The sequence below is a fragment of the Marmota marmota genome, unplaced genomic scaffold, assembly GCF_001458135.2.
Source record: "Marmota marmota marmota unplaced genomic scaffold, marMar, whole genome shotgun sequence".
In the NCBI taxonomy this organism is placed as follows: Eukaryota; Metazoa; Chordata; class Mammalia; order Rodentia; family Sciuridae; genus Marmota; species Marmota marmota.
In genome coordinates this window covers 37,736,005-37,761,233 of record NW_025999853.1, presented here as the reverse complement: position 1 = coordinate 37,761,233, position 25,229 = coordinate 37,736,005, and the positions used below count along the sequence as shown (strand labels likewise).

The 25,229-nt window shown below is 36.6% G+C and overlaps 1 protein-coding gene across 1 annotated transcript in view; it reads right to left on the bottom strand.

Annotated features, from left to right (window-relative positions):
- The window catches only part of Best3 (bestrophin 3), a 34,697-nt gene extending 10,410 nt beyond the window's left edge, over window positions 1-24,287 (bottom strand). The window contains exons 1-8 of the mRNA XM_015483023.2: window positions 24,043-24,287; window positions 20,612-20,706; window positions 19,923-20,156; window positions 11,754-11,908; window positions 10,388-10,465; window positions 10,129-10,281; window positions 6,308-6,388; window positions 4,920-5,071 (exon numbers count right to left, since the gene is read on the bottom strand). Coding sequence (XP_015338509.1) covers window positions 4,920-5,071; window positions 6,308-6,388; window positions 10,129-10,281; window positions 10,388-10,465; window positions 11,754-11,908; window positions 19,923-20,156; window positions 20,612-20,706; window positions 24,043-24,194 — 1,100 coding nt within the window. The 5' untranslated portion in view covers window positions 24,195-24,287. The remainder of the gene's footprint in view (window positions 1-4,919; window positions 5,072-6,307; window positions 6,389-10,128; window positions 10,282-10,387; window positions 10,466-11,753; window positions 11,909-19,922; window positions 20,157-20,611; window positions 20,707-24,042) is intronic.
- Window positions 24,288-25,229: the final 942 nt, after the last annotated feature.

Here is a 25,229-nt window from a genome sequence, read left to right as displayed (position 1 = left end):
GTTTGTTTTGACAATTTAAATTCAAACAATAATATTGAGGTCATTTTAAAAAAAGTGAAATGAGGAATTTAGGAAAAAGATATTTAATATGGTGAGTTCTCATATCAGGTTTATTATTTTAAAATTGCTAGTGTACTTAAAATTGTGCAACTACATTAGAGAGAGAGCTGATAATTTTTGCCTGAGAATCTATCTGGGCAGAGACACAGGCAGAGGAGCATTTAAACATGGGCAAAGCAAAATGTACTCTTCAAACACATTAGAGGTGAACACTGTTATTTTTGACCTTCTGTAGTGCAGAATCACCATCAAAGCTGTTGTCTAGTATTTATCAAATGGTCAAGGCGAGGTGCTGAGGATCAACCCAGTGCCTCACGCATGCAAGGCAAGAGCTTTACCCCTAAGCTATAACCCCAGCCCCCAATTGTGCTTTTGAAAAGGCATATCTAGCTTCATGCTACCACCTTGGTTATACTGTTCTGGCCCTTGCTGGCTGACAAACAAAGAAAAGTGGAGGTTTACTTACCCTCACCCTAATACTATTATATTCTATGGTAGTTTCATTAGAAAATGAAATAAAGCTATGTTCACCTCTGATTCCATTTAAAAAGTAAAAACTGAGCACCAGTGGTGACCCCAGATCAGCCTGGGAAAGACTCGGAGGAGTTCTACAATTGTGAGCCGAGTGCACATTCCTCTCTTTGGAAGGTGTCTCCTTCCTTTTTGGTGTGTTAAGGGGAAAAAAAAACCAAATCAATTTTCTAAGAATACATTTTTGTTGAAGCTGGTGATTCAGAGTTTGAGATATTTTTAGTAGTTTATAACACAATCTTTCACTAATATATATCAGACTGTATTTTCTTATAAAGCTAAAATGTTTTAATATAGTTGGCTAAGAAAGGATTACTGAAGAAAAAAATCAACCTAAAAGTATATTAAACCAAATTTTAATATGATCTTTGCTTGCTGCAACATATATATTCATATATTTAAACCAATATCACCTACAGTACAATTCTAAAAACTCTGTGTACCCTAGGTACATCTATGTATAATTACAAGAAAGTAATTATACTACTGCTACATATGCTTAGAAGTTTTGGAATAAGCAGATAAGTAAATGACATTATTTCCAATAGAGTTGTTATAGTTTTACAATAACAAGTAAGCTTTAAATAAATTCTTCAACTCCTAACTAGAAGGAACTCTTAAAATTTTGAATATTTCTTCTTTTTACTAACTAAGTGGATCCTTAATTGACCTCAAGGAGCCCTTCCATAAGATTACTGTAAATGTGAGGAGGTTTTGATATATATTTGAGTAGTGATTGAAAAGTTCAATAAAGCAATGTTCTTTAAATGGGATTGTAGTAAACAGACAGTTTACAGGCTTGAGCATGCTTTTAGATTAACAGGCAGTTAGTTACAGCAAGCACCTCAAGACACACTTAAGTGATCCATTTCATAAGCACCTCCCGCTGTCTTTTCTAGGATTTGGAATCCTCTGTTGTTATGGATGGAGAGTTTGTTGGTGTTCTTCTAATGCTTTTTAGGGATTATTGCTCCTTTACTGTTGGCTGTTTTGAATTCCAAGACAGGATTAAAGGGAGTTATGAGAATTCAGGTCTTTAATTTCCATGTACTCTATTTCTCAGTGTTGTATTAATGAGTAATTGCTAGTAAATAAAAAACTGTATGAATTTTGAAGTGACTTATGATGATCTGGATTAGATCCTGACTGTATTTTTTTAGCAATGATGGCTGAGGCTGGCCTGGGACTTGTGATCCTCCTGCCTCAGCCTCCGAAGTTGCTGGGATTATAGGCCTGTACCACCATGCCCAGCAAGAGGTGCTTTTTTCTGTTCTTTCATTTTTTTAAGCCTATCTGTAGCATCTGGCATAAAACTTACCACAGAGTAGAACTCTGAAAAACAATTGAAGGTATGAGCAAAAACATATTTTAAATTTGTAATTAAGATTAGAAAAAGGGGGGCATAACTTTATTTCAGTTACATATATCTATTAAATATATAGAAAATAGTGCCATGCTTTGAACATGTTCTTAATATTGAGAACAAAGGAATTTCCTTTTTAAGTAGAAATGGATAGTGTGCTGAATGTGAAAGTCACTTCTGAGTGTGCTGAATATGAGGCAGAATAACTTCTCAGGTTGCCCTTGGATAGTACTTTTGCTAGATTTTTGAAGGGCATTGCCTTGATTTTAGAATTTTTGGGTCATGGGAATTGTGACTACAAATCTGAAGTGTTGATATAAAAAGATAAAGGGACTTTGATTTCTGAATTAAGTATGTTGGGAAAATATACTCTAAACAGAATAATAAAATAAAAATTTACTCATCCAAAAATAAAAAAGAAGCAGGGGTGTTTTATATGCTTATCAAGTATGAACATATAACCAGCCTTGGCTAATCAGTTGTGCCTCCCTATCAGTAGTGGTTAGTTTGGGAATAGATATGTCAGCCAAACTCAGCAATCACAGCAAATTCAGTACTGCAGCTTTAAGAGTTGGAAGGAGTTGTGCCCTTTGCACAGGGTCTGCTGAACCACAAGCTTGGAGCTGCTGGCTACCATTTTGCTGTTTTGCCCCCTGAAGGGAAGAACCTGCCTGAGAACTGAGCCAGAGGAGAGAAATGCACAACTGAAAGACAGGAGTGGTCAGCTGGGTTACATTAGGGAGCCTCTGGATCCAGCTTTTTTTTTTTTTTTTTTTTAACTGTATTTTTTTAGCAAAGCCCAAAGCAAGCCTGTCCTCTGAGTATGACCCCAAAAAAACCCTTTTTGCTTTTAAGTTAGTTTAAGGTTGGTTTTACTGTCACAGGTGATGAGAAAGTTTTCTTGAGTACCTGAATCATGGATCCAAAAGGCCTTTCTGGGAAGGCTTGGCTTTTCCTACTTGTGCTCCTGCAGGGCTTTCTCTGGAGTGTGAGCCTCCCTCCCATTTTATGTTCCTCATTCATAGAAAAATCAAGACCAACTGAGCTTTTGCCTAACTGATTCTTTGGTCAGTTGGTTCTAGCAGAGTCCTGCTAGGCATCTCATACAAAATCTCTTCACAGACCCTGGCCTTCACCTGGGCTCTTCCCTGTCATCCTGGTAAATAGGCCTATCTCATAGCTAATGTATTTTTGCTGCAGTCTTAATGTATCTCCTGGTTCTGTCTCAACTGTTTTATTTTCTGTCCCAGATTTCCAGGTTACTTTAACATGAAAAAGCTTAGGTTTATTCAATCTTTCTATGCCTCAGTTTGAAATCAACAAATAAAAGACCTGAATAGCTGATAATAATAATGCTCTATGGTTATATTAGATTGTTTTATGTTTATAATATCGTTTAATCATCCCTGTAATTATTAAGAAATTGTAAATCTGTAATGTTGTGTTTCTGTGTTTACAAACAGGAGAAACATATATTTAAATATTTTATTTGCTATTATTTGGGGAAGTGGTTATTTGGGATTGAATCCAAGGGCACTTTGTCACTGAGCTACATCCCGGCTTTTTTTTTTTTTTTTTTCAGTTTTGAGACAGGATCTCACTTAATTGCTTAGGGCCTCACCAGGTCGCTGAGGTTGGCCTTGAACTTGTGATTCTCCTGTCTCAGCCTCCTGAGTTTCTGGGATTACAGGCATGTCCCCAATGCCCCCTATTTTAATATTTTCTAAAGAACATGGATATTTAGTTAGGCATTGGAAATTATAATGATTAGTATAAATACGTAGACCAAAATAAAAATCTTGAGATCCCTCAAAGTCATTTTAAACATTATATAAAATCAACTTAATGGACATTAGAAATGGAACATAGGGTGTCTAAATAGAATCATCACAATGACTCCCTGATTTTATCAATGGTGTTGGTCTCCCTTCTTTTACAAGTTAGATCTTTAAATATTTTTGCATTCAGCAGTTGTGGGAGTAGGGGGAAGGATAAAGCATACTTAATTATTTAAAAACAAACTCAGAGAAAAAACATCTCTTATTAATTTTCAAAATTGAGAAGGTTGCCAGATGTCCATGAAGCTCTGCCACTGCAGAAGGAATTACACAGGTTGCCAAGTGTCAGCAACAGGAAATTGCTACTCACAGACTGGGCAATAAGCTGGGCTAAGGATAAGCAACCTGGCCTGGAAGGACCCTGGATGAAAAAGTTCAGTCTTAAAAGGCCATCTAGAAGCAGAATCAAGTCTAGCCTGGCATGGGCAACCTTCTCTGAGGTGTACTTGGAAGACACCTGGTTCTTAAATCATTTTCCTCATTTGCTATCACTCCTGAAATTCCACTCTGTCACCCTTTGCTTTGGATTCTCAAGCAGACCCCTTTGGAACAGCATCATTATTTTTGAAGATTAGACATTTGGCTAAGAATGACACTTTATAGGGGTAGGACAGAAGCTAGATATCCTGTAAGTAGGGAAACAAGAAGCAGAACCCTGAGCGAGGAAAGGTGGTTACTTTGGCAACTAGACATGAATCTGCCCCACAATCTGCTTAGATTGACTTCAGGGAATAGCCAAAGTTTTGCCATTAACATTTTCCCTTTTTACAGTTTTTTTTTTTTGAGTGAAGGGTCAGGGGGTTATTACTTTCTAAATTTTCTATGCTTACTTTAAGCTACTTAGAAACTGGCATCTGCTGTTAGCAAATATATATAAACTCCCCTCCCCCATTCACACATTTTTCCAAAATCAGATTTAATAAACTTATTCTAGAGCTGTGCATGAATTACTTCAGGCCTCAACCTGTTTATTTAAGGCTCATGGTACATAAGGATAGAGACTGACTTGTCTATTGAGCATGGTTAGAAAAGAATCCCTCCCTCGCCCCCCCACCAATGTCAAAAGATCAGTGATCACATTATTTTTTAAATACTGAAGATTTAAAAAAAACCACACACACACTTACCCCATTTGGATTGTTGACCCTAGAAATGAGGGTATGCAGTAATCAGCTGCTGCCAGTGTGTATGGTGGTCGAGCAGCAGAATCGTTCCAGTAAATGTCCTTCTTCATCTTGGGTAAGCTCATATGCATTTCATCCACAGCTAAAAGAGAGACCTAAAATCATTGTCATATTGTTAGGCCAAATCAGATGTGAATTATATAAAAAAAGAGAAGAATTTTCAGTAGGGGGACTGGAGTTTGAGAGCAACAGGACATAGTCCAAATGAATGGATGCACAGATGCCTACAGCATATATTTGCTGCAACCTGGGCTGCTGCAGAGTTGCACCTGTTGTTCACTACTGGAGAACACTGGTCAGTGGTATAAGTGAGACTGTCAAGCTGCCCACCCTCTGCCCTTATGTCCCAGGATGGAGCTGCATCTCATCTGGAGGGAGGCAAAGCACCTTTTCCTTTTTTGTTCACAGTTCTGGTGTTATCTTAGTGCCTGCCCTGCCAGCAACCACCTAACTCCAGGTAGTGCAGCAAGGTGGAGAGCCTCAGTATTCATTCTGCTAACCCCATAAACACCTTTTTACTTGACATCACTTCTTACAATCCCTGGTTTCTTGTTTATTTAGAAAAGCACATCAGCAAGCCTATGCTGTTTGAAGCTATAATCATCTTTCCCCTTGGCTTTGACTGAGTGATACATAAATAAATTACTCTCTCAGAACCAATTTTTGACAGAGTGATTCAGGCATTGCACTTGTTACCCTAATAGACTGACAATGTAATCTCTGTGAAACGTTTGAACCTGTTTAAAAGCCAAGTTAGGCTTGAAATAAATGGACAAAGTGAAGGAGAGTTTTAGTCTGAGGAGAGTTTTGCCTAACATTCTCCTCATGCTGGTTCTTCATGGAAAACTCACTGAGAAGAGGGTCCATTTTATGCATGTCAGGCAGATTTGAGACACAGGCCTGTGTGGCCCAGGCTCCCAGTGTCCAGCTGCTGGACAACTGACTGTTGAGGTCTGTGAGCTGTGAGTTTGGAAAGTCACATCAGATTGTATCTGGATGCTATTTTATGTCACTGTTAATCTCTTTGGGTGCCAATTGAAACAGATAAAAAAATGAATTAAAATACTGCTTTGTTCTAGATGGAAGAGGCTGGTTAAAACTGATAGAGAAACTTATAGAGAAAATTGATTTGAAATTCTACCTAAATTTCACTGGAACTGAGATCCAGGACCTGTGAGGCTCCAAAAGGATAATATACTGCATAGTCAAACTTTTTAATTTGTGACTAATGCTCTGAAGTCCAGGGGCCTGCATCCAGAACCTGTTTAAATGAGAAACATCACAGGTGATTTATTGTTAAGGTTTATAAAGGAAAGAAAAATTCTTCTAACCTGCAAATTTCTATCAATGCACCAGTTAGTTTCAAAATCATCATCATCTTCTCCAAAAGGGTTGATAAGCTGCTCAGCCACCTGCAGTTGGAAACACAGAACAAATCTATCATGATACTTGTGAAGACTAAGAACAGAGATTGAAGTTGATTCCTATTTTATTCTCTCCTTCTTTTGTCACTTTCATAATATGAAGCCTAGAGGGGAGTGGATTGTTCTCCAGACAAATACTTATTAGAATATGAGACTTGATTCTCTAGTCATAAATGATGCTCCTTTGTGGGCATGATCTCCAAGTGGATCTGTCTATTCAACTGGTGACAGTGTAGGCCCTATCACAGAGAAGCTTTGTGCTGTTTAGGCGCTCACTCAAACCAGTGCACATTGAAGAGTCATCAACATGTGAGTGGCATATAGCTTGTGCTTTCAAGGAATTTATAAGGGCTAGGATGATAAGACAAAGTTAAACAGCAGAGGAAGACTTAAGTCATAGTTAAAGAAAGTGCAAGGTGGTTTCACAGTTATTAGACATAACCACTAAGTGAAAGAGCAGGCTAGTCAGTCATCAAGTTGGAATTTGAGGCTTACTTAGCTTTACCCTAGATTGGCTCTTGTCTATCTAGTAAGCTAGATTTCCTGTTGAAAAAACTTTAGGTGGTTTCTTATCACATTTAAAAATATTTGACAGATATTAAATATTCTTATCATATTCCTGAACGGAATAGCTTTTTTTTTTTTAAGATGGGGTCTTGCTATGTTGCCTAGGCTAGTCTGAAAACTCCTGTGCTCAAGGGATCCTCCCATCTCAGCTTCCTGAGTGCTGGGACTACAGATGTGTGTTACCTTGCCTAGCTTCTATAGCCTCTTGATGAGAGGTTTTAAATGTCTAAAATGACTTGCTTGTCATTCACTTTTTTGAATAATTTACTTTGATTTGTGTGTGTGTGTGTATATATATATATGTGTGTGTGTGTGTGAGAGAGAGAGAGAGAGAAAGAGAGAGAGAGAGAGAGAGAGAGAGAGAGAGAGGTGGGGAGAGAGAGAGAGTGTGTGTGTTTTTACATTGAATCCTCTACATAGGAAAAACTTACAAGTATATAAAATATATTGTTTGACTAGTTATATACTTGTAATATCACCATATACTTAGAAGTATATAAAATTTTATTTACCTATTCCTTATTATATACTGAAAATATTACATACTTACACTTATTATGTACTTATAAACATATAAAATATATCATTTGATTAGTATCTAGATTTTTAGATTCTGAGACCATTGGTAGGAGCTTTACTTACTTAAGTTTTTAGTATTTAAGTCAAATCATTTACAGCAGTTATTTTCAACCTTAGCTATGCACTAAAATCACCTGGGGAGCTCTTAAAAAATAAACAATAATGCCTGAGTCCCTCCTCTCAATATTCTGACTTAACCAGTGTGATGCTGGGCCCAGGAATTGGTACTATGTAAAGCTCCTAGGAGATTTTAAAGCATAGGCAGGTTGAGATCCACTTATATAAAGAAGTGTATCTCCCTTGTTCTAAGGGACAGTCCTGGGCAGGGCAGTGTCCTGTGTCAGTAAGTCTCTCAATGACAGCTGTGGTCAGAGTCCTTCATTGTGAGTTGTGAGGGTTGCCTGGGTTTTTTCTCAAATTAAATGAGTCACTGCTTATTCTTGAAAATATTTTTGTTATATATAAAATTTCAGTTTTATGGTGTTAGTCCTGTGTATATTATTATAATCTACAGTTATTAAAATGACACCTATGTTTGTGAATTTACAATCTCACAAAAATATTAGAGGCTCCATTTTCAGCAAGTAACTGAGTAATATACTGTCCAGAAGGTCCAGATGGTTTTCTACATTTTGGAAAGATTTATAAATATCTGAATTGTCAGGCTAGAACAGCTCTTTAGAAACTGAAATGTAACTCACTGGATTGGGAAAACTCACTCTGTTAAGTTTGCCTGTCTCTTAGCAGAGCTATGAATATACCTTTTCATATTTTAAAAAAATATTTTTAGGCAAAGAATGTTAATATTTTAGAAAGTGCATCAGAAGAAAGGAACCATTAATTGCTTTATGGGCCAGCTGAACACCTTACATGGACATAAAGCAAATGTCTTCTTTGATATAAGGAGAACAACTAAGAACAAAGTAGGGAGGAAGAGCATGAGAAGAAGATTATCATTAAACAGGGACGAGAGGTGGGAGGGAAAGGGAGAGAGAAGGGAAATTGCATGGAAATAGAAGGAGACCCTCATCGTTAGACAAAATTACATATAAGAGGAAATGAGGGAAAAGGGGAAAAAAGGGAGAGAAATGAATTACAGTAGATGGGGTAGAGAGAGAAGATGGGAGGAGAGGGAAGGGGAGTGGGGATAGTAGAGGATAGGAAAGGCAGCAGAATACAACATACACTAGTATGGCAGTATGTAAAAACGTGGATGTATAACCGATGTGATTCTGCAATCTGTACACGGGGTAAAAATGGGAGTTCATAACCCACTTGAATCAAATGTATGAAATATGATATGTCAAGAGCTATGTAATGTTTTGAACAACTAATAAAAAAATAAAAAAAAAAAAAGAAGCTCAGCAAAACTCAGGGAAAGAACAACAACAACAACAAACAAAAAACACAAGAATGATTTACCTTTGGGCCACCTGTGTGAATTTTATGTTGATAAAGACAAAGTCTACTTTTTTCTTTAATGGGAAATGAGAGCCATTAACTCTCCTTCTCTTTCTTACTCGTGAGTAAAAATAATTAACAATCACTGTCATTTGGTTAAAAATATTTTTGCCATTTGTAAAGGACAGCCTTTAGTCCTTGGAGTATAATTTGAAATGCCAACATATTTATTTTTCCTGGGTAAAAGTCAAACTGATGAAAGAAAAGACTTCTGCAGGGAAAAATCTGCTACAATCTGAAGGCATGACAATGTGGCTATTTGGAAGGCCAGACATTTGAAAATTCTATTTCATGAGTCATCTTTAAACTGTTGTTAGATTTCAGTTGACTTAATGATGCCATTATCTTTGACTTTCTTCCTATCACATACTTCCCATTTGGACATTCACCAAAGTGATGGAAGAATCAGGCCTCTGGTACTTACACACATGTACCTGGGGAGGGTTGAGAGGAGCAGGGATAGTGGTGGAGGTGGTGAAACCAATAAAATTCTTCACTGATAATCAGACAAGCTGTTTTTACTGCTCTAACCTGTTTTTAAACTCCTGCAAACTCAATGTCATCATTAATCCTGGTGTTTCTGATTTTGATTCTGATGAGTTCTGAGTCTAAGTTCTGGTTTTGAAAATTGGATGCACTTAATGGTGTGGAACAGCTAGTAGGATTTCAAGCAATAATTTACAGAGTTGAGCCGAACTAAAATACTACTACACAATTAATGCTTAAATCTGATTGATATCCAAAGCTGCTTCTTTGCCCTTGCTTACTCTTCCTAGTTGCTTATTGTGGTATAAAAATGCAGGCACAGTTATTACTTTAATTACATTATTGTAATCCTAATGGGAACAAATAGACACTTAAAAAATCAATAGCTATGAAAAAAGTGTTCTTCTAATCTCTTTACATAACAAACTGTTTCAGACTGCTGCAACACAGTTGAACTACATCTCTGTCATTTTAATCCTTGATGGAAAAGTGATCACATATCTGTGCTGTTACATGTTAAATCTGCCTTTGATTCACTGATTAATAATTTTCTAAAGACTCATTATAGGAGCAGTGTGGAGTTTGGAACGTGATAGTTTAAGAGTGGATCTTAGGGCACCAAAACTGATGGCTACCTTGAGCCATCCTGCATAGAAGAAGAATTGTAGGAGAGTAAAGATTGGAATGTAAAGATCTAAGTCATGCCCCGCGTAGCCTTTGGTGGGATCCAAAAACTGGCGTCCAATCAGACATGCAAAGAAGAAGGTGTAGACAGCAAGAGTGACAACCTGGAATAGAGAGAAACTGGAGTGAGAGGACAGTGCTAGCTGCCCACAGGGAGCTAGAGTGCCAAGGTGGGCAAATAGAAAATATCACATGCAAAGTGTTTGATACCTGGGTGTAAACCAGTGGAATCCCAACCCAGTCATAACCGAATAAGAGGCTGCACCAAGAGCGGTATCGATTCATTTCCTAAGCCAGAAACAAAACATGATTTAATATGATGATGAGTATGGTAATAAACATCAACTGGGATTCATAACATGGGCACGTCTTTTCCAAATGGGTTTGTAAAGTGATGGGATTGCCTTTGTGGCTCATAAGTTGGCTACCAAGACTACTACAAAAAGAAAGTTCTGAAAATGACAAGCAACGAGAATCACTGAACAATGTGCAAAAAGGGTGAGAACATCTGGACATACATATTCTTTAAAATATTAAAATAAGACAGGACTTTATAGAAATATCCCTTATTCTATAGGATCCATAATTTCCAACCCATATATTAGGTGAAAGTGGTGATAAGAAAGCCATGGTTGATATTTAAATTGTAATTTCTAGTTAGCAAATTTCGAGGGTATTTTTCCCCCTTCTTATTTAAAAACATGCTTAATATAGATCTTAGAAAAGAGATGCAAATATATCCTAAATCTTCCCCTTGCTACAAATGGAGACTTTTGAATGCTCATATAAAAATCCATCTTTGTGTGGCATAGGAATTGGCATAGAAAGGACTGTGTTTCATTGATTCCTTTCCTCTATTGAACATACATTATTATCTAAGACTGGGATGAAGAGTTCACCTTAATTTGAGAGCTGTTTTTAAGCTATGGACTCCTTTCAGCCTAATCCAAGCAGGAGACAGTTGTGGCACAAATGTATCCAGTTCTTATGTAAATTTGTTCTCAGATGAACTCAGGGCTCTTTTGTGTAGTGAAAATACTGCTTTTTCATGTGAATAATTGGAACACCTGAAAAGCTAACTTAAGCTTGGGATAGTCCAGTTTTGGGGAAATGGCTTAGGAGGTTTACTTTTCCTCCAGATTTTATCCTAGGGGTGGCAAATATGCTGTGTGGGCACCAAATCCTTCAGGTCTCTTGGCAGCCCTTGGTTAACGAATCAAGGAACACTTTTGGGATGGGAGTGTGGTTCAGTGATAAAGCATTTGCCTACATGTATGAGACCCTGGGTTTGATTCCCAACACTTGGGGGTGGGTGGGGGAGCACTTTTTACAGAACCTATTACAAAGGATTCTGTTGAAACACAGCTTCCAAACAGCCACTAAAAGAATCTGAATTCAACCTGTATACTATCTCTGTCCTGTACACTGTAGCTTCTGATACTACCCCAGTGTTTCTAATTTCATGGAACCAGGATTAAACAAAGCAGATTCTTTCTGGTCTGACTTGTTATATCTAGGTTCTTTAGGGGATCTAAATGGCATTTTTTTTTAACTTATGGGTTTATGATGTACTTACAGTCATCAATGATTGAAGATCAACACTGTCTCTGATTCTACCTTCATCTCGGGCTTTAGTTGCAAGATTACCAAACCAGATGAATGGAACCCAGTATTTCAGATGAGGAGATTTGAGGTGGTCAAATATTTTCCTTTCATCTGCTGTCATAAAACCTTTATGCAAAATAACAATAGTGAGATTATACAAACTTAGCACTTATGCATCAACATATTCTGATATTCAGCAATGTTTGAAAATCACTGTCCTAACAAATGAAGTTTCTGTTTATTCAGTATTTGGAATAAACAGAGTTATAATTACAAAGACAATATTTACCAACAGAAGACAAGTTTAATATTACACTCAAGTTATTCAGATTACCTTAGGAACATTCTGCCAATGCCTGGAAATTAGTACTCTCTCTGGAGGTAAAAATGAAAATAAGCCTGGAAATTCTTTTCTTTCTTAGTGCAGCTCAAAGTTGTTACATGATCCAGATAATCTACTTTTTTTTTTTTTTAAGACTTGCAGAGCATGATTAAATGTTATTACAAGAGGTTAACAGCTAAATTTGACTGTCTTGGCTTAATGCTTTCTTTTTTTTTTTTTTTTTCTTTTTGTGGTGCTGGGTTTTGAACCCAGGGCCTCATAAATACTAGGAAGTCACTCTACCAATAAGCTACACCCCAATTTTTAAAAAAAATTTCATTTTGAGAGGCAGGATCTTGCTAAGTTGTTCAGGCAGGTCTTGAACTTGTGATCCCCCTGCCTGAGCCTCCTGAGTAGCTGGGGTTAATAGGCATGCATACCACACCTGGCCTGGCTTTATGTTGAAAGACTTGCTGCAGCGATTCTTCCTTTAACTGGAAGCCTATTCTCAGATATTCTATATCAATTTTCTAACAGATATATTCTTAGGATTTATAGTTTAATTTTCAAAAATGACCCTGCTTGTATGTTGGTTGCAATCTCTGTAATTTGACCAAAGAATTACTTTGTCTCTGGCTATTTTTTATTCAGGAGTATGGATCAAATTGTGCAAGCAAGCCCTTTCTTGGCTTCTAAGCATTAGGCAAATAAGCAGAGTGAGGGTTTATTTAGTGCAAACAATAAGGCAAGAGTTAGGCCCTTCTCTCAATGTAGGACATCGGTTGATTGGAAGGGGTCATGTAGAGAGAAGAAAGCTAATGGTTTTGTTTTTGGCCTAAATTCTTGATTACTAAGAAAAATAGATCGTGAATCAGATGTTAATGTATCGCTCAAGAGTATGCAGGAAGAATTTGGTCGTTCCCTGAAGGGTCAAACATCTTATCTAAAGTAATTCCATCTTTGGAAATCAAATTGTTGGTCAATTGAAAAAAGTCTCTAGATTGTCAAATCAATTCAAAGAACATTTGTTATGAAATGTAATGATATTTTCATCAGCACTTGAAGTCAATTAAACCAGAGACCAATGCTTTTTTTCCCCCCAGAACAGGGCCATTATCCAAGGCTGTTTAATTGCAGTTATCGATGTGCTACAGTTTGGCAGCATGATCAGTTGGCTGGTCTCCCACCACCCTGTCTCCTTCACATGTCTGTCTCCATGCCATGCTTCCTCAGGCCCTATCCACAGCCCTGGCTGGCATCGCTATTTTATCCTGCTACTGCACATGCCTAGATTTCTCTTGGTAGCTCTTTTCTTTCTGACTAGCTCAGCTCTGCTCAGTGATTTTCATGTTGCCTATCCCCCCAAAATATTTCTAACCAGAGTAAAATATTTATATCTGTCAATGTAGGTGTATGTTTGCATTGACTTGCAACTTGTAGTTTTATGGAGCAGGATCTGCTTGCTACTTTAAGGCAAATTTTATTGCCCTCAAGGCAGAAGACTAATTAAATACATTGACAAACAACATTCCAGTCATCATAGATTTTGTCTGCTGTACACTTGGCCTATTTTTCCTTGGTTGAAGCTGAGACAGATATCTTTTGCTTTTATAGCAGAGGCTCTGTTAGCAGAAGAACTAAAAGCTCTGCACCTCAAGACTTGAAGGCAGAATGGGTTCTTTCTGAAAAATAAAGCTGTGCATTCAGCATCTGAGCCCTGCTCAGAGGGATGACTTGTTCAGGAAGATTTCAACGTGCCTGGCTCGTTTTCATCTCTGTTTTCCGAATGTATGCAACAAAGCCACCACTTCAATTATAGATCTCCTTTAAATATAATGGGAGAACTTTTGAAATACCTGTTGACTGGGAAAATCAAAGAGAGGCAAAATAAGATTGAGATGGATGGAATCACATTACGACAGCATCCTGCAGGGCAGTGTATCAAAAGTTTTCCACCATAACCCACAATTATGTGTTCTTCGATTCCAATCCATTCCATTCCATTCCATTCATTTTAGTGTTCCCATTCAATCCCAATAAAAATGTTGGTTACAGGGCAGAAACATTATGCAAAAGTCAATTGATTTTACTTAGGGAGAGAAGAGAAGATCACAGATTAAATGACACAGTTATGCCAGAAACTCAAATGGGGCTAGGCTTCCAGCCAATGAATCTGACTGAAGTCAGGACTTTAACTCAACAACCACTTAATAACTGGGTGGCTTGCTTAGTTGTATGTCTGTTAATCATGAGAGTCATTAAAAATTCCAGTGGAGTCTCATCATGTTCCCCCGAGTTATAAAATAGCTCAAAGAACTTCATGTTAAGATTTTAGGACTTTAAGAAAAGGAAAGATATCTTTTTTTTTTCTCAAAGTTTACTGTCTTCTAAATACTCTTATAAGCTACAAAGCATAGGTGGAAATCATCCATTTTAGAGGCAATAAAGCAATGTAGAGATGTAAAGAGTAGAGTCAGGTGTGGTGGCACAGGCCTGTAATCCCAGCAACTCAGGAGGCTGAAGCAGGAGGATGGTAAATTTGAGAGCAGTCCCAGAAACTTAGGAAATCTTGTCTAAAAAAAATTATAAAATAAAAAGGGCTGGGATATAAATCAGTGGTAAAGTGCCTCTGGGTTTAATTGCCATAAATAAATATATAAAAGAGGAGAAATACAGTGTACCTGTAAATATATTTGTAAAATGATTAATATTATTAGACAAGATTTATGGTGTTTTTATTGAACTTGTAGACAGGGACCACACCTGTTTAAGCCTGTATTCCCAGTGCTCAGTATGGTGCCTGACATACAGTATACATTCAGTAAAGTTTTGTTGAATGAGCAAATGCATGATAGATTTAACATCAGTTTTGCTAATGTTTCTTTTAGGGAAATGTATACGATTTCCTATTACCCATCTTTGTGCTTGTGGTGAGTAATTCTGAAGATAATTATTTTCTTTTCCTTATGCCTGTGCAATACTAGATAAAATGTTTTGGTCTGATACATGCACTCAACTAAGGTCATCACTTGAATTAGCAGAAGTCTGGAATTGTGCACTTGACTTGGAATGAGTGACATTTTCCAAGGCAGGTGATCGAAATAGTTAGAATTTTCCAGAACAGGTTTGTAAACAATAGACAAAATAACAGAGACTATCTTGTAGTCCCTCTGATAAATAATTGGTAACATATTAGTTCAGGGACTTTTCAGCATAATAGACATTATTTTGAATTCAGTTGTTACATTTCTTTTGTATAAGCAAAAATTTTAAAGTTTCATTTTTTCATCTGAGAAATTTAACCTGTAAAATTTCACCTATAGGTAAATCGTATTTTCCTGGCAGCATGTGTTGTGGCCTTTTTACTTGCCAGAATAAATATAATTTGACTGTCCAACTTAAAAGCAAGGAAAGTTTGGGGACTAACAGGTAAGTGGCTGGGTTCTCTAGCTCCAATCAAGGAACTGCCAGATGATCCAAAAGAAGCTGCTAATACTCATTCTCCTGGCCCTCTTATTTACTTCCTCCTGGCTAGCAGTGAGTCTATATAGGCAAGAACCTTTCCTGAAGTAAGAAGGAGAAGAGGTTGAAGGGAAACTTGGATTGCTTTAGGGTCCATTGTTTCTCAGAGTGTGATCAAGGGACCACCTATCTCAGCCCCAAGGAGTTTGTTAGAAATACCAATTCCTGGATTCCACTTGAGAATCTTTGGGGGTGGCACCTTAGGATGTACATGTTTAAAAATATTGATTTTAACAATATTGATTTTAACAATATGTAATGCACACCAAAGTTTGAGAATACATATTTTTCCTGATATGTGAGTTTATATAAGGGAGTCAACTGATGAGGATTTTTGTGCTCCCAGCATTGACTCCTCTTTTGCCACACCCTACTGGGCCCCTGGTGGTGTATTTGCCAATCCTCTCTGCCCTCAGGCAGGAGCAGGTGCCCTGGCTCTGGAGTCAGGCCATCTGCCAAACATTTTCCGCCATCCCTGAACTTCCTATTCTTCCCAGAAACCTTGGCACAGGCAAAGGGCAGTCAGGGAGTGGCAGAGGCATGTGCCCAGTTGGGAGAACTTGGAATAGACTCCATGTGCAGCCTCTGAGTCAGCCTCTCTGCAGGGGAAGGAGCAGCAAGTTTGGTGAGTCAGCGTTGTCATGGGCAGAGGGTGCAGGCCCTGGAGCAGCTTGGAGGAACCTGGCTTCTGAAGTGTCTCTCCTAGCTTAGAGAGTAGTGGCTTGGAACATTTGCCCTACTCCCTAACACAAAAGCCTTGTATTCCTGTGGGCACAAGCTATGCCCTGTACCCCTTTTCAGGCTTTTGAGAAAACACTTAGGAGTTATAGCAGTAGAAGCTTTTTATAGAGGTCATTAGTGATGATCTCAAAGGGCACCTGGAAAAGCTTTGGCATCATATCATCTCCCTCAATTCTCTTCTTCCTTCAGTCAGTCCATCTCTAATTCAAATCCTCTGACCAGGTTGCTGCCCCCAAATCCCCTTTTTATAACTCTGGAGACACTAGCCAGGTTAAAATCTTAAATCTTTCTTAATTGTCGCTACTTTGCCATTAGAAATGAGTTTTTTTTTTTTCTATGAAAAGCTGAAGTCTTGCACAAGGAGTGAGAAAGAGTTTTAAACATAAGCATCCCAGGGGCTGGGGTTGTGGCTCAGTAGTAGAGTGCTTGCCTAACATGTGTGAGGCACTGGGTTTGATCCTCAGCACCACATAAAATATAAACAAATAAAATAAAATTATAAATAATTAAAATTTATAATTTTTATTTATAATTTATAAATTAAAATTTATAATTATTATTTATAATAATTTTTATTTATTTAAAAATTTATAATTTTTAATTATAAATAATTAAAATTTATAATTTTTATTTATAATTTTTAAATATTTAAAAAATAAGCATCCCAGAAAAGATTCAGTACTTCTCTAACCTAAGTGGAAGTACATTTAAATGTAGGTATTTAGGTTCTACATCCAATAGTTCTGATCCAGCAGATCTGAAGTGGGGTCCAGGAAAATGTATTTTAAATAAATAACTCTGGTTAGTCAAGATGCAGGGGTCTATGGGTCAGAGGATTAAATCTTGAGACACATGAATTTAAATATACATCAAGGAAAAAATGTGTATCAAGGAGTGAATGACTCACTTCCAGATTCCTTGGAATAGTCTGGGTTTCTGTAGTTGGGGAAAAAGAAGTATTCCAATATTCCAGGCACCCTCAAAAGAGAAAAAGCCTGGATACAAGTCTGTGCAGACATCTATCCACGTTTGAAAAGGAGTAGACCTTGTTATTATAAAAATAATACACCAAAAGGAAGTGAAATTATGTCATTATCTAATTGCTGCCCTTTATCTACTTGCCCCTCAGACCAGGGCACAGCTCAGCTTTCTGAGTTCATGTCTGACTAGACCCCAGAGCTTTTCCATTGCCAGCCATCTTGGTTTCTTGAGGTGCTTTGTATATGAAGGTGACACTAAAAGGTTAAGATTTTCTTTGAGAAATGGGCCCAGTATCTGATTCCTGGCAGAATATACTCTCTTCGTTCCAAAGATGTGTCCAAACTAGAGAAATATCACCTTTATTCATCCAAGTACACTTATCAATTTGGATGGGTTAGACTTTTCTTATTTGTCTTTAGGTCTTTCTTTAAAGGTGATGTTGTTGTTTGTTTTTTTTTTTTTTTTAATCCAGTATTGGGGGAGTTGAACCTGAGACCTTGCACAGGCTGGGTAAGTGCTCTACTACTAAGATACTACAGTTCTTTAATTTTTTTTTTTTTTTAATTTGAACATAGTTTCACTAAGTTGCCAAGGCTGGCCTCAAACTTGTGATCCTCTTATCTCAGCCTCCCAAATTGCTGGGATTACAGGTGTGCATCACCTGACCAAGCCCATATGTAATTTTTTAAAAAATATTTTTTTAGTTATAGATGGACACATATATTTTATTTTATTTTTTATGTGATGCTGAGGATCAAACTCAGTGCCTCATGCATGTGAGGCAAGCACTCAACCACTGACCCCAACCCCATATGTAATTCTTAACATATTTGATTCTTTAGATATTAAGATAAAAAATTAAGTTGTCAAATAGCATTTTTAACTTGATCATTCTGAAGCAGATTTCTACTTTAAATGTGGAGGACAGGGGGAACTAACTTTTTAAAAGTTCCTCTAGTCATACATTATGATATACCTATGCATTTGCCAGGCCATTCATCCCTACACTTAAATCCTTCATTAACTCCTTGCACCTTGTGACTTTCTTGCATCTCACTCTATATTCCAAAAAACATCATTTACACCCCTCCTTCTTTACTTCCATCTTGACTTTCACAACCTTCTGGTCAAAGTGGATCAAGAAGACTCAGGATGTCATATCCACAAATGACCAAGGTTCTATTGTTTTAGATGATTTCAGTGAAGTAACAAGAAATGCAGCACTTATAAAATGACAGACTTTGTTCTGAACACTCTGCAAATATTAAGTTATTTAATTTTCATAATTAGCCTATACGGTACTTAAGGTAGGTGCTATTATAAGTTACTATAAGCCCATTTTATAGATGAGGAAACTGAGGCACAGGTAAGTTATATAACTCACATAAGGTCATATAGCTAGCAAGATTCCAACACTGACACTATGATCTTGGTCACTACTTATGTTGCCCATCAAAAAAGACAAAATGAGCTGGGGCTGTGGCCTCAATGGTAGAGCGCTTGCCTGGCACACGTTGAGGGCACTCAGCACCACACAAAAAATAAAATAAAGGTATTGTGTCCACCTACAACAAAAAAATACATATTAAAAAATAAAGTATTTTGCCCATTTTAATTGTTTTTTAAAAAAGAAGACAAAACAATACAAGCCAATGCAAATATTATTCTTCATCCAAAAAACTATTTTCAAGGACATTTCAGAAAAGAAAACTGGAGATTGCAATCTAATTTGAGACCATACTCAATGTATCAATCCTCTCATGGTTCTTATATTGTCTGTATATGCCAAGAATTATCTAATTTAATCCTCACCCTATTGAAGGCTGATTTAACAGAGCCTTTGCTAAATATTTACATGCCAAAGAGAATCATCCCTCAAACATAATTTGTTCTCAGCATACTGTATCCAGTATCCCAGATAGAATAAGTGTATCTACTTTGAAGCATAGGAGAAAACAGATCTACACTGAAACAGCCTTTCACTGCCATTTCTTAGGATCTGCTTAGATGAAAACCCACATTGCTGATTCTTGCCAGGATCTACTTATGCTTTGGGAAAAGTATTAACTAGAATTCCGGCCTGAATTTTAATTCTGGCTCTTCCACTAATCAGCTGTGCAATTCAGGACAGTTGATAATCTCTCCAAATCTGTTTTCTAGAGGTCCAAATGAATAGCTATAAAAGGAAATAAGCTATAAAGTACTGGAAAATTGTATGGTAGCATTACAGGTTTTTTTTAAAATAAATTGATGATTGTTACATTTATTTTAAATTTATTTTAAAGCAGCCTCCTCCCCTCCCCCTCCCAAGTAAAGTTCTCGAGGGCAGGGCCCATGTCTCATTCATCTTTGCTTCTTAAGATTGCTATGAATGGATAATTATGATTGCAATGAATTCCACTATTGTCATGTATGTAAGAAATAAAAATAAATAAATTAAAAAAAATTGCTTCTGGTATATAATAGATAAACAATGAACGTTTCCTGAGTGAAAGAAAAAGAGATTTTCCCAGAGTTTTGGAGGACCCTATCTCAGTTGAGAAGTGCTGAGGAAGGTTAAGCCATTCACAATACCTGCTTCAACTACGTGGTCCATTGTTGGAAACCTTTTGTATACAGCCGTGCTCACAGAGCGGAAGATGAGCAGGGATGTGAGATTTACATAACGCATCAGTGTCCTTCTGAGAAGGCGTCCATGCTGGTCACTTCCGTGGACACTGCTGGAGATGAGGAACATCAGCCTGTCAGGCCAGGGCAGATTCACAAACTGGTTCCACCATCGGTTCACTACTAGAGTAACATAAAACCCTGTAGAACAAGAGGAAATAATAAAGCAATTTCTTAGCAGCAGACATATTGGTGACACTGATGCTTTTACAGAATTTTAGCCTTTTTAGGGGTTGGGAATACAAAAATATGTAGTTATCTATACCTTAAGATTTTGACCTCCAGAAAAAGATGTCACTTGTGCCTGGTAATGTCAGGCACCCAGTAAGTGGGTATTAGAACTATAATACTGATCACAAAAATGGAGAGTTAGTGAAGAGAAGGCTTACAATAGCAAATTATTACCTCAAACTTGCTTGGTGTTAATTTAGCGAAAGCAGCCCTGAAGGCAAACTTTATGGATGATTCTGGTTCTAGTGCAAGCATTGGCTTTTCAGGCATGCCTCTCAGCTTGGAAACACTCTCATGCAGAGTCATCCGTGTCATCCTAATGGAGACAGTTGTGTGGCTGCATTCTGCGTGTGACCTATACTTACCAAGCACAAAGGTTACTGGAATTTGTTCAGCATATCTGTCACAGTAAATTGATAATTTTTCAAAGTAACGTTTTTGGGCTCCTGTAAGTAACAATCTGGAGCAAAAATAAAATGCACAGCCCTTTATGATATTATACTTCTGCACCTGCTTTGCAAGTGACATTAAGTGCAAACAATTAAGCACAAATATTCTCAGTTTTTTAAGGAGCAGTAACTTTTTCCTTTTCCTTAAGCTGATATGCTCAAAAGCTTTTTAATTGCTTAATGTTTCAAGTACTAAAGTTTTTAGTACATAAACATTTTTGGCCATTAAATTGTGGTATTTATTAACCATTTTATTTTTAAAATTTTATATTTTTAAAGTTTTATATAATTGGCTCACTCGATTTGGAGCAAGGTACATTATAAAATAGCCCATCTTTCAATTATTCATCAGGAATACTTAAAAAAGAGAATATTGATTAAATGGATTAGTTATTAAATCATTATTAAGTAATAACATTTGATATCTTGACCTTACTTTCTCCTGAATATGCTACTTAGCACATTTTGGATTATATATATTGTAATTCAAGGGATCTGAAATTTGTTTATTTTAAAGCCTACAATTATTTGAAATATAAACAAAACAGATTTAGCAATCAGAGGTGAAAACTTTTATTATTACATTTAGTCAATGTCTTAACCTTGCTATTAAGGATCTGACCCAACCTGGCCAAACTCATTTTCTGGTATTGTTAACATAATTGCATCTAATAAAACCATTATTAATATTTATGCTGCAGGGAGGGGATTCAGAGTCAGAAGAAATGTCCAAAGGTAGGTTAATAATAATAATCAAAATATAGAAAGAGAAGCCACACACATGGTGAATTTGCATAAATCAGTGAATGCAGCTGTTCCAAAGGACAAAGGACCCCCAGGAAAAATATATTATAACAACCGTCAAAGTCTCCTTTGGGCGAGTAGAACAGAAAGCAGAGGGGTTTTGAAGTAACAGTGAGGAACCAATCAGATTGCAGGTGGAACACTGATAGAAGCTGTTATTGATGAAGAAATGTTTGAGATGGGCTTGGAGTTCCTGTCCTGGCTTTAGAGGAGGTGACAGAATTACTAAAGTAAGGTGAAGCTGACAAGAGAGGCATTTACTGATTGGACAGGCCTATCAGGGTCTTACTGATGACAAGTCACAATCAGATGATTTTCCAATATGTAAGTAGAAGTGGTCAAAGAGTATTTAAATATGGAAAGTATGGATCTTAGAGTCAGACAAAACCCAGTTTTAATCCCAGATCTGCCATTTATAGATTTGGACTTTGAACATGTTTTTAAGTTTTTGCAAGCCTCAGTTTTCTCATTTGTAAGTGGGGATAATAATACTACATATCAGGGATGCCATAAGAATTAAAAAATATTATATAAATAAATAACTTTTTAACATATGGCCTCATACTTAAAATAATTTGTATTATAGATAACTGGCCAAAGAAAAATATTTATTATAATGGTCATATAGAAAATTTAAATAGCTAGAAAATACTATAGAGATTATTTTGCCAATTTCCTCAGACAATAGGAAGTGGTAAAATCAAATCAATGAATCCTGGTTCTTCCTTATAATTTTTGTCAAGTGTAACTATTTGCTTATAACAGGATTCATAAAAAACTGAAGTCATTAGTAGACATGAGAATGAAACTATGTTTACATTTTTCTACAGATATGTTTGATTTTCTTGACAAACTCATCCTATAGTTCTTGGTAAACTTTTGATTAAGATAAAACAATCTACTTTAACAAACTTTTACAGTTGAACTTTAAAAATGAAGGGTAATCATTGAACTAATGGTTAATAAGTGTAAATGCTCTTTGGCCTTTGGAAAAATATATGCATACAATTTTGAGGGGAATAGGTATGCTATGGAGGAGAAGCTGAGGGCCCAAGGAACATTTCTGGTGACATTGCAACTGTTCTAAGGACTTTTCTATTCTAAGCAGCAGCAGCAGCAATAAACTCATATTAGTAAAAATAAACTAATGAGATAATTATCTTGGAACATCATTGTGTCTTCCACCATTTCATATTCTGAAGGCTTAAATGTCATAAATAAATTGTCAAAATAGTATCATGTAAAACATATCTGAAAAAATTATTAGGGGTTTTTAGTAAGACTTTCCCTCTAAAGATATTCTGCCAACATGTACATAAATATGTACACCTGCTTGGAATGGTAGTTTTGATACACAGCAAAATAGCTCTTCACATTTTACTTTTTATAATAGTCAACCAGATAAATTAATGTCCTCTTCTCCAAACGGAGTCTTATTGCTGTAACAAAGAATGTAGATAAGAGCAATGATACACAAATTTGTCTATCTGTATGCAGAGGAAAAATAGACTGATGTATATGGAAAAGGTGGAAATACAGCCTCAAAAATCTTTAGCTTTCTCATTTCAAGTTTTAGCTTCCTCCAGAGAAGAAAGGTATACATTCAATTTTTAATTAAAAAAAGACTCATAAAGCTTCCCCTTATCATTCTGATAAAATTTTATTAATGCTATAATTTTTAGTCATAAAAGTATTTCTTAGACATGACATTGTTCAAATTTTCTGTCAATATGACAGACATAGGTTGTGATGTTACAAAGAATAAATACCTCCTTTTGTGAACATAACATGCCCTGAAATCAGAAGGTATAAAGAAGATAAATTAGGGGAGGGGCTGTAGCTCACTGGCAGAGCACTTGCCTAGCATAGTGTGAGGCACTGAGTTCAATCCTTATCACCACATAAAAAAATAAATAAAATAAAGGCATGATGTCCATCTACAACTACAATTTTTTTTTAAAAGAAGATAAATTAGTGTTTAGGCCTTAATTCTTTAGTTGGGGCAGTGGTAAGATTGAAGGGCACGATCCTGGTTAAGATTTCATCTTTCCAGGCAAAAGGAAGAAAAGTTGCCTGATATGCACAATCACAGACATGTTAATTACATATGGAACTGCAGCAAGCTGTCAAATCACACCGTCAAACTATGAATGACATCATTGAGAGAAGTATACATAATTACCTCTGTGGACTTTGCCTATTCAAAATCATCACATAGTAAGGATCTAAGTATAAATCTTCCAGTTTATGTCTATAATAATATTCTTGAAGTGCAACTAATACCACATCACATCATGACCAATTAATGTCGGGCTGGAATGGGAGCCCCTTGACCCTGACAGCTACAGTTTGTTTAACATCCTAAAAAATGGTTAGGTATTGGATTAAAATACCCTTTCCTGCGGAGAAGACAACAAAGACGTTCATGCAAAGGAAGAGGTTACATAATGCAAAAGTCAGCAGCAATTAAAGGGTTTGGATTTTTGAGACTGTATTCTTACATAATATTTGATGGCCATAAGAAGACATGCAAGGCAAAGTACCTGTACACCAAACTTATTGCTGTGTAAAGAACAGCAAAAACAATAAATTCCCTGTATAGGAGTTTGTAGATGCTGCCTCTCCACTTGAGAAGTAACCTATGAAATCCAAAAAAGGTCGCATTTGCTACTTTACTGGAGTAAGTGACAGTCATCTTGGATAGTTTTTTTCTAGAAGAGCAAGAAGACAAAAGACAAGTGAAAAGTTAAGTTTAAGAGTAGGCATAAATCTGTGTATCAAAGGAAACTCAAGCCAGTAGCCAGCCAGTTATATCCTTTTTTTTTTCCCCTCCACCTTTCTCAGTTTGTACAATTCGAAACTTGGGGATAAACAACAGCTCAGAGATAGGTCTTTTAGAGGAGAAGGGGAGGAAAGGAGTCTCTGGGAAGAGTAGTGTTAAAAAATTTTTAAATTGCCTTTCTAAATATTATTTTCAGACTATATAGCTATTGCTCAATAAATATGGCATATGAGATATGTTGTAAAATTACCAACATAGTTTCCTAATCCATAGGAGGATTTAGGGTATTGATATGCTAAATTAACTGACATCTTCAAAACTAGTGGCAAAACTTATTGTTTGGGCTTTATCTGGTAAAGTATGTAAAGAGCTACTTATTTCACCTTAAACTTTGTACAGGGTTGTTATGGCTCTCTTAGAAATCAGGATATATTTTTGAAAAGAAGCAAGGCCCTCATGGGAACTTAATTGATGGGTCACTTTTGGTGGCTTTATTGGCAAGTCAGTATCTCTCTGGTGGTGTTTTCAGTGCATAGCACTCTGCTTACTTCAAAGGTAGCCCAAAGAATGCATTTTTGGGCTGAGGTTGTGGCTCAGCGGTAGAGCGCTCACCTTGCACACGTGAGGCACTCGATCCTCAGTACCACATAAAGATAAAGTAAAGGTTATTGTGTCCACCTACAATTAAAAAACAAATTAAAAAAAAAAGAGAATGCATTTTCCCCATGAAAATTCTCACAAAATGCTTAGGGATGGTTGAATTTCTGTTTGGAGCTGAAAAAAATTAGGCTATTATAGAATTCTTTCTACCTGGATCTGTTGCATGGATGTGGACTGGATGAAAATGGGGCTCCAAAGCCTAGTTTTCAGCGAGTTCTTTGGCATTCAATCACTTATCACTGAGCTGTTAAATATTTAGGGTTTGAGATAGATGGTCAAAAGCTAATC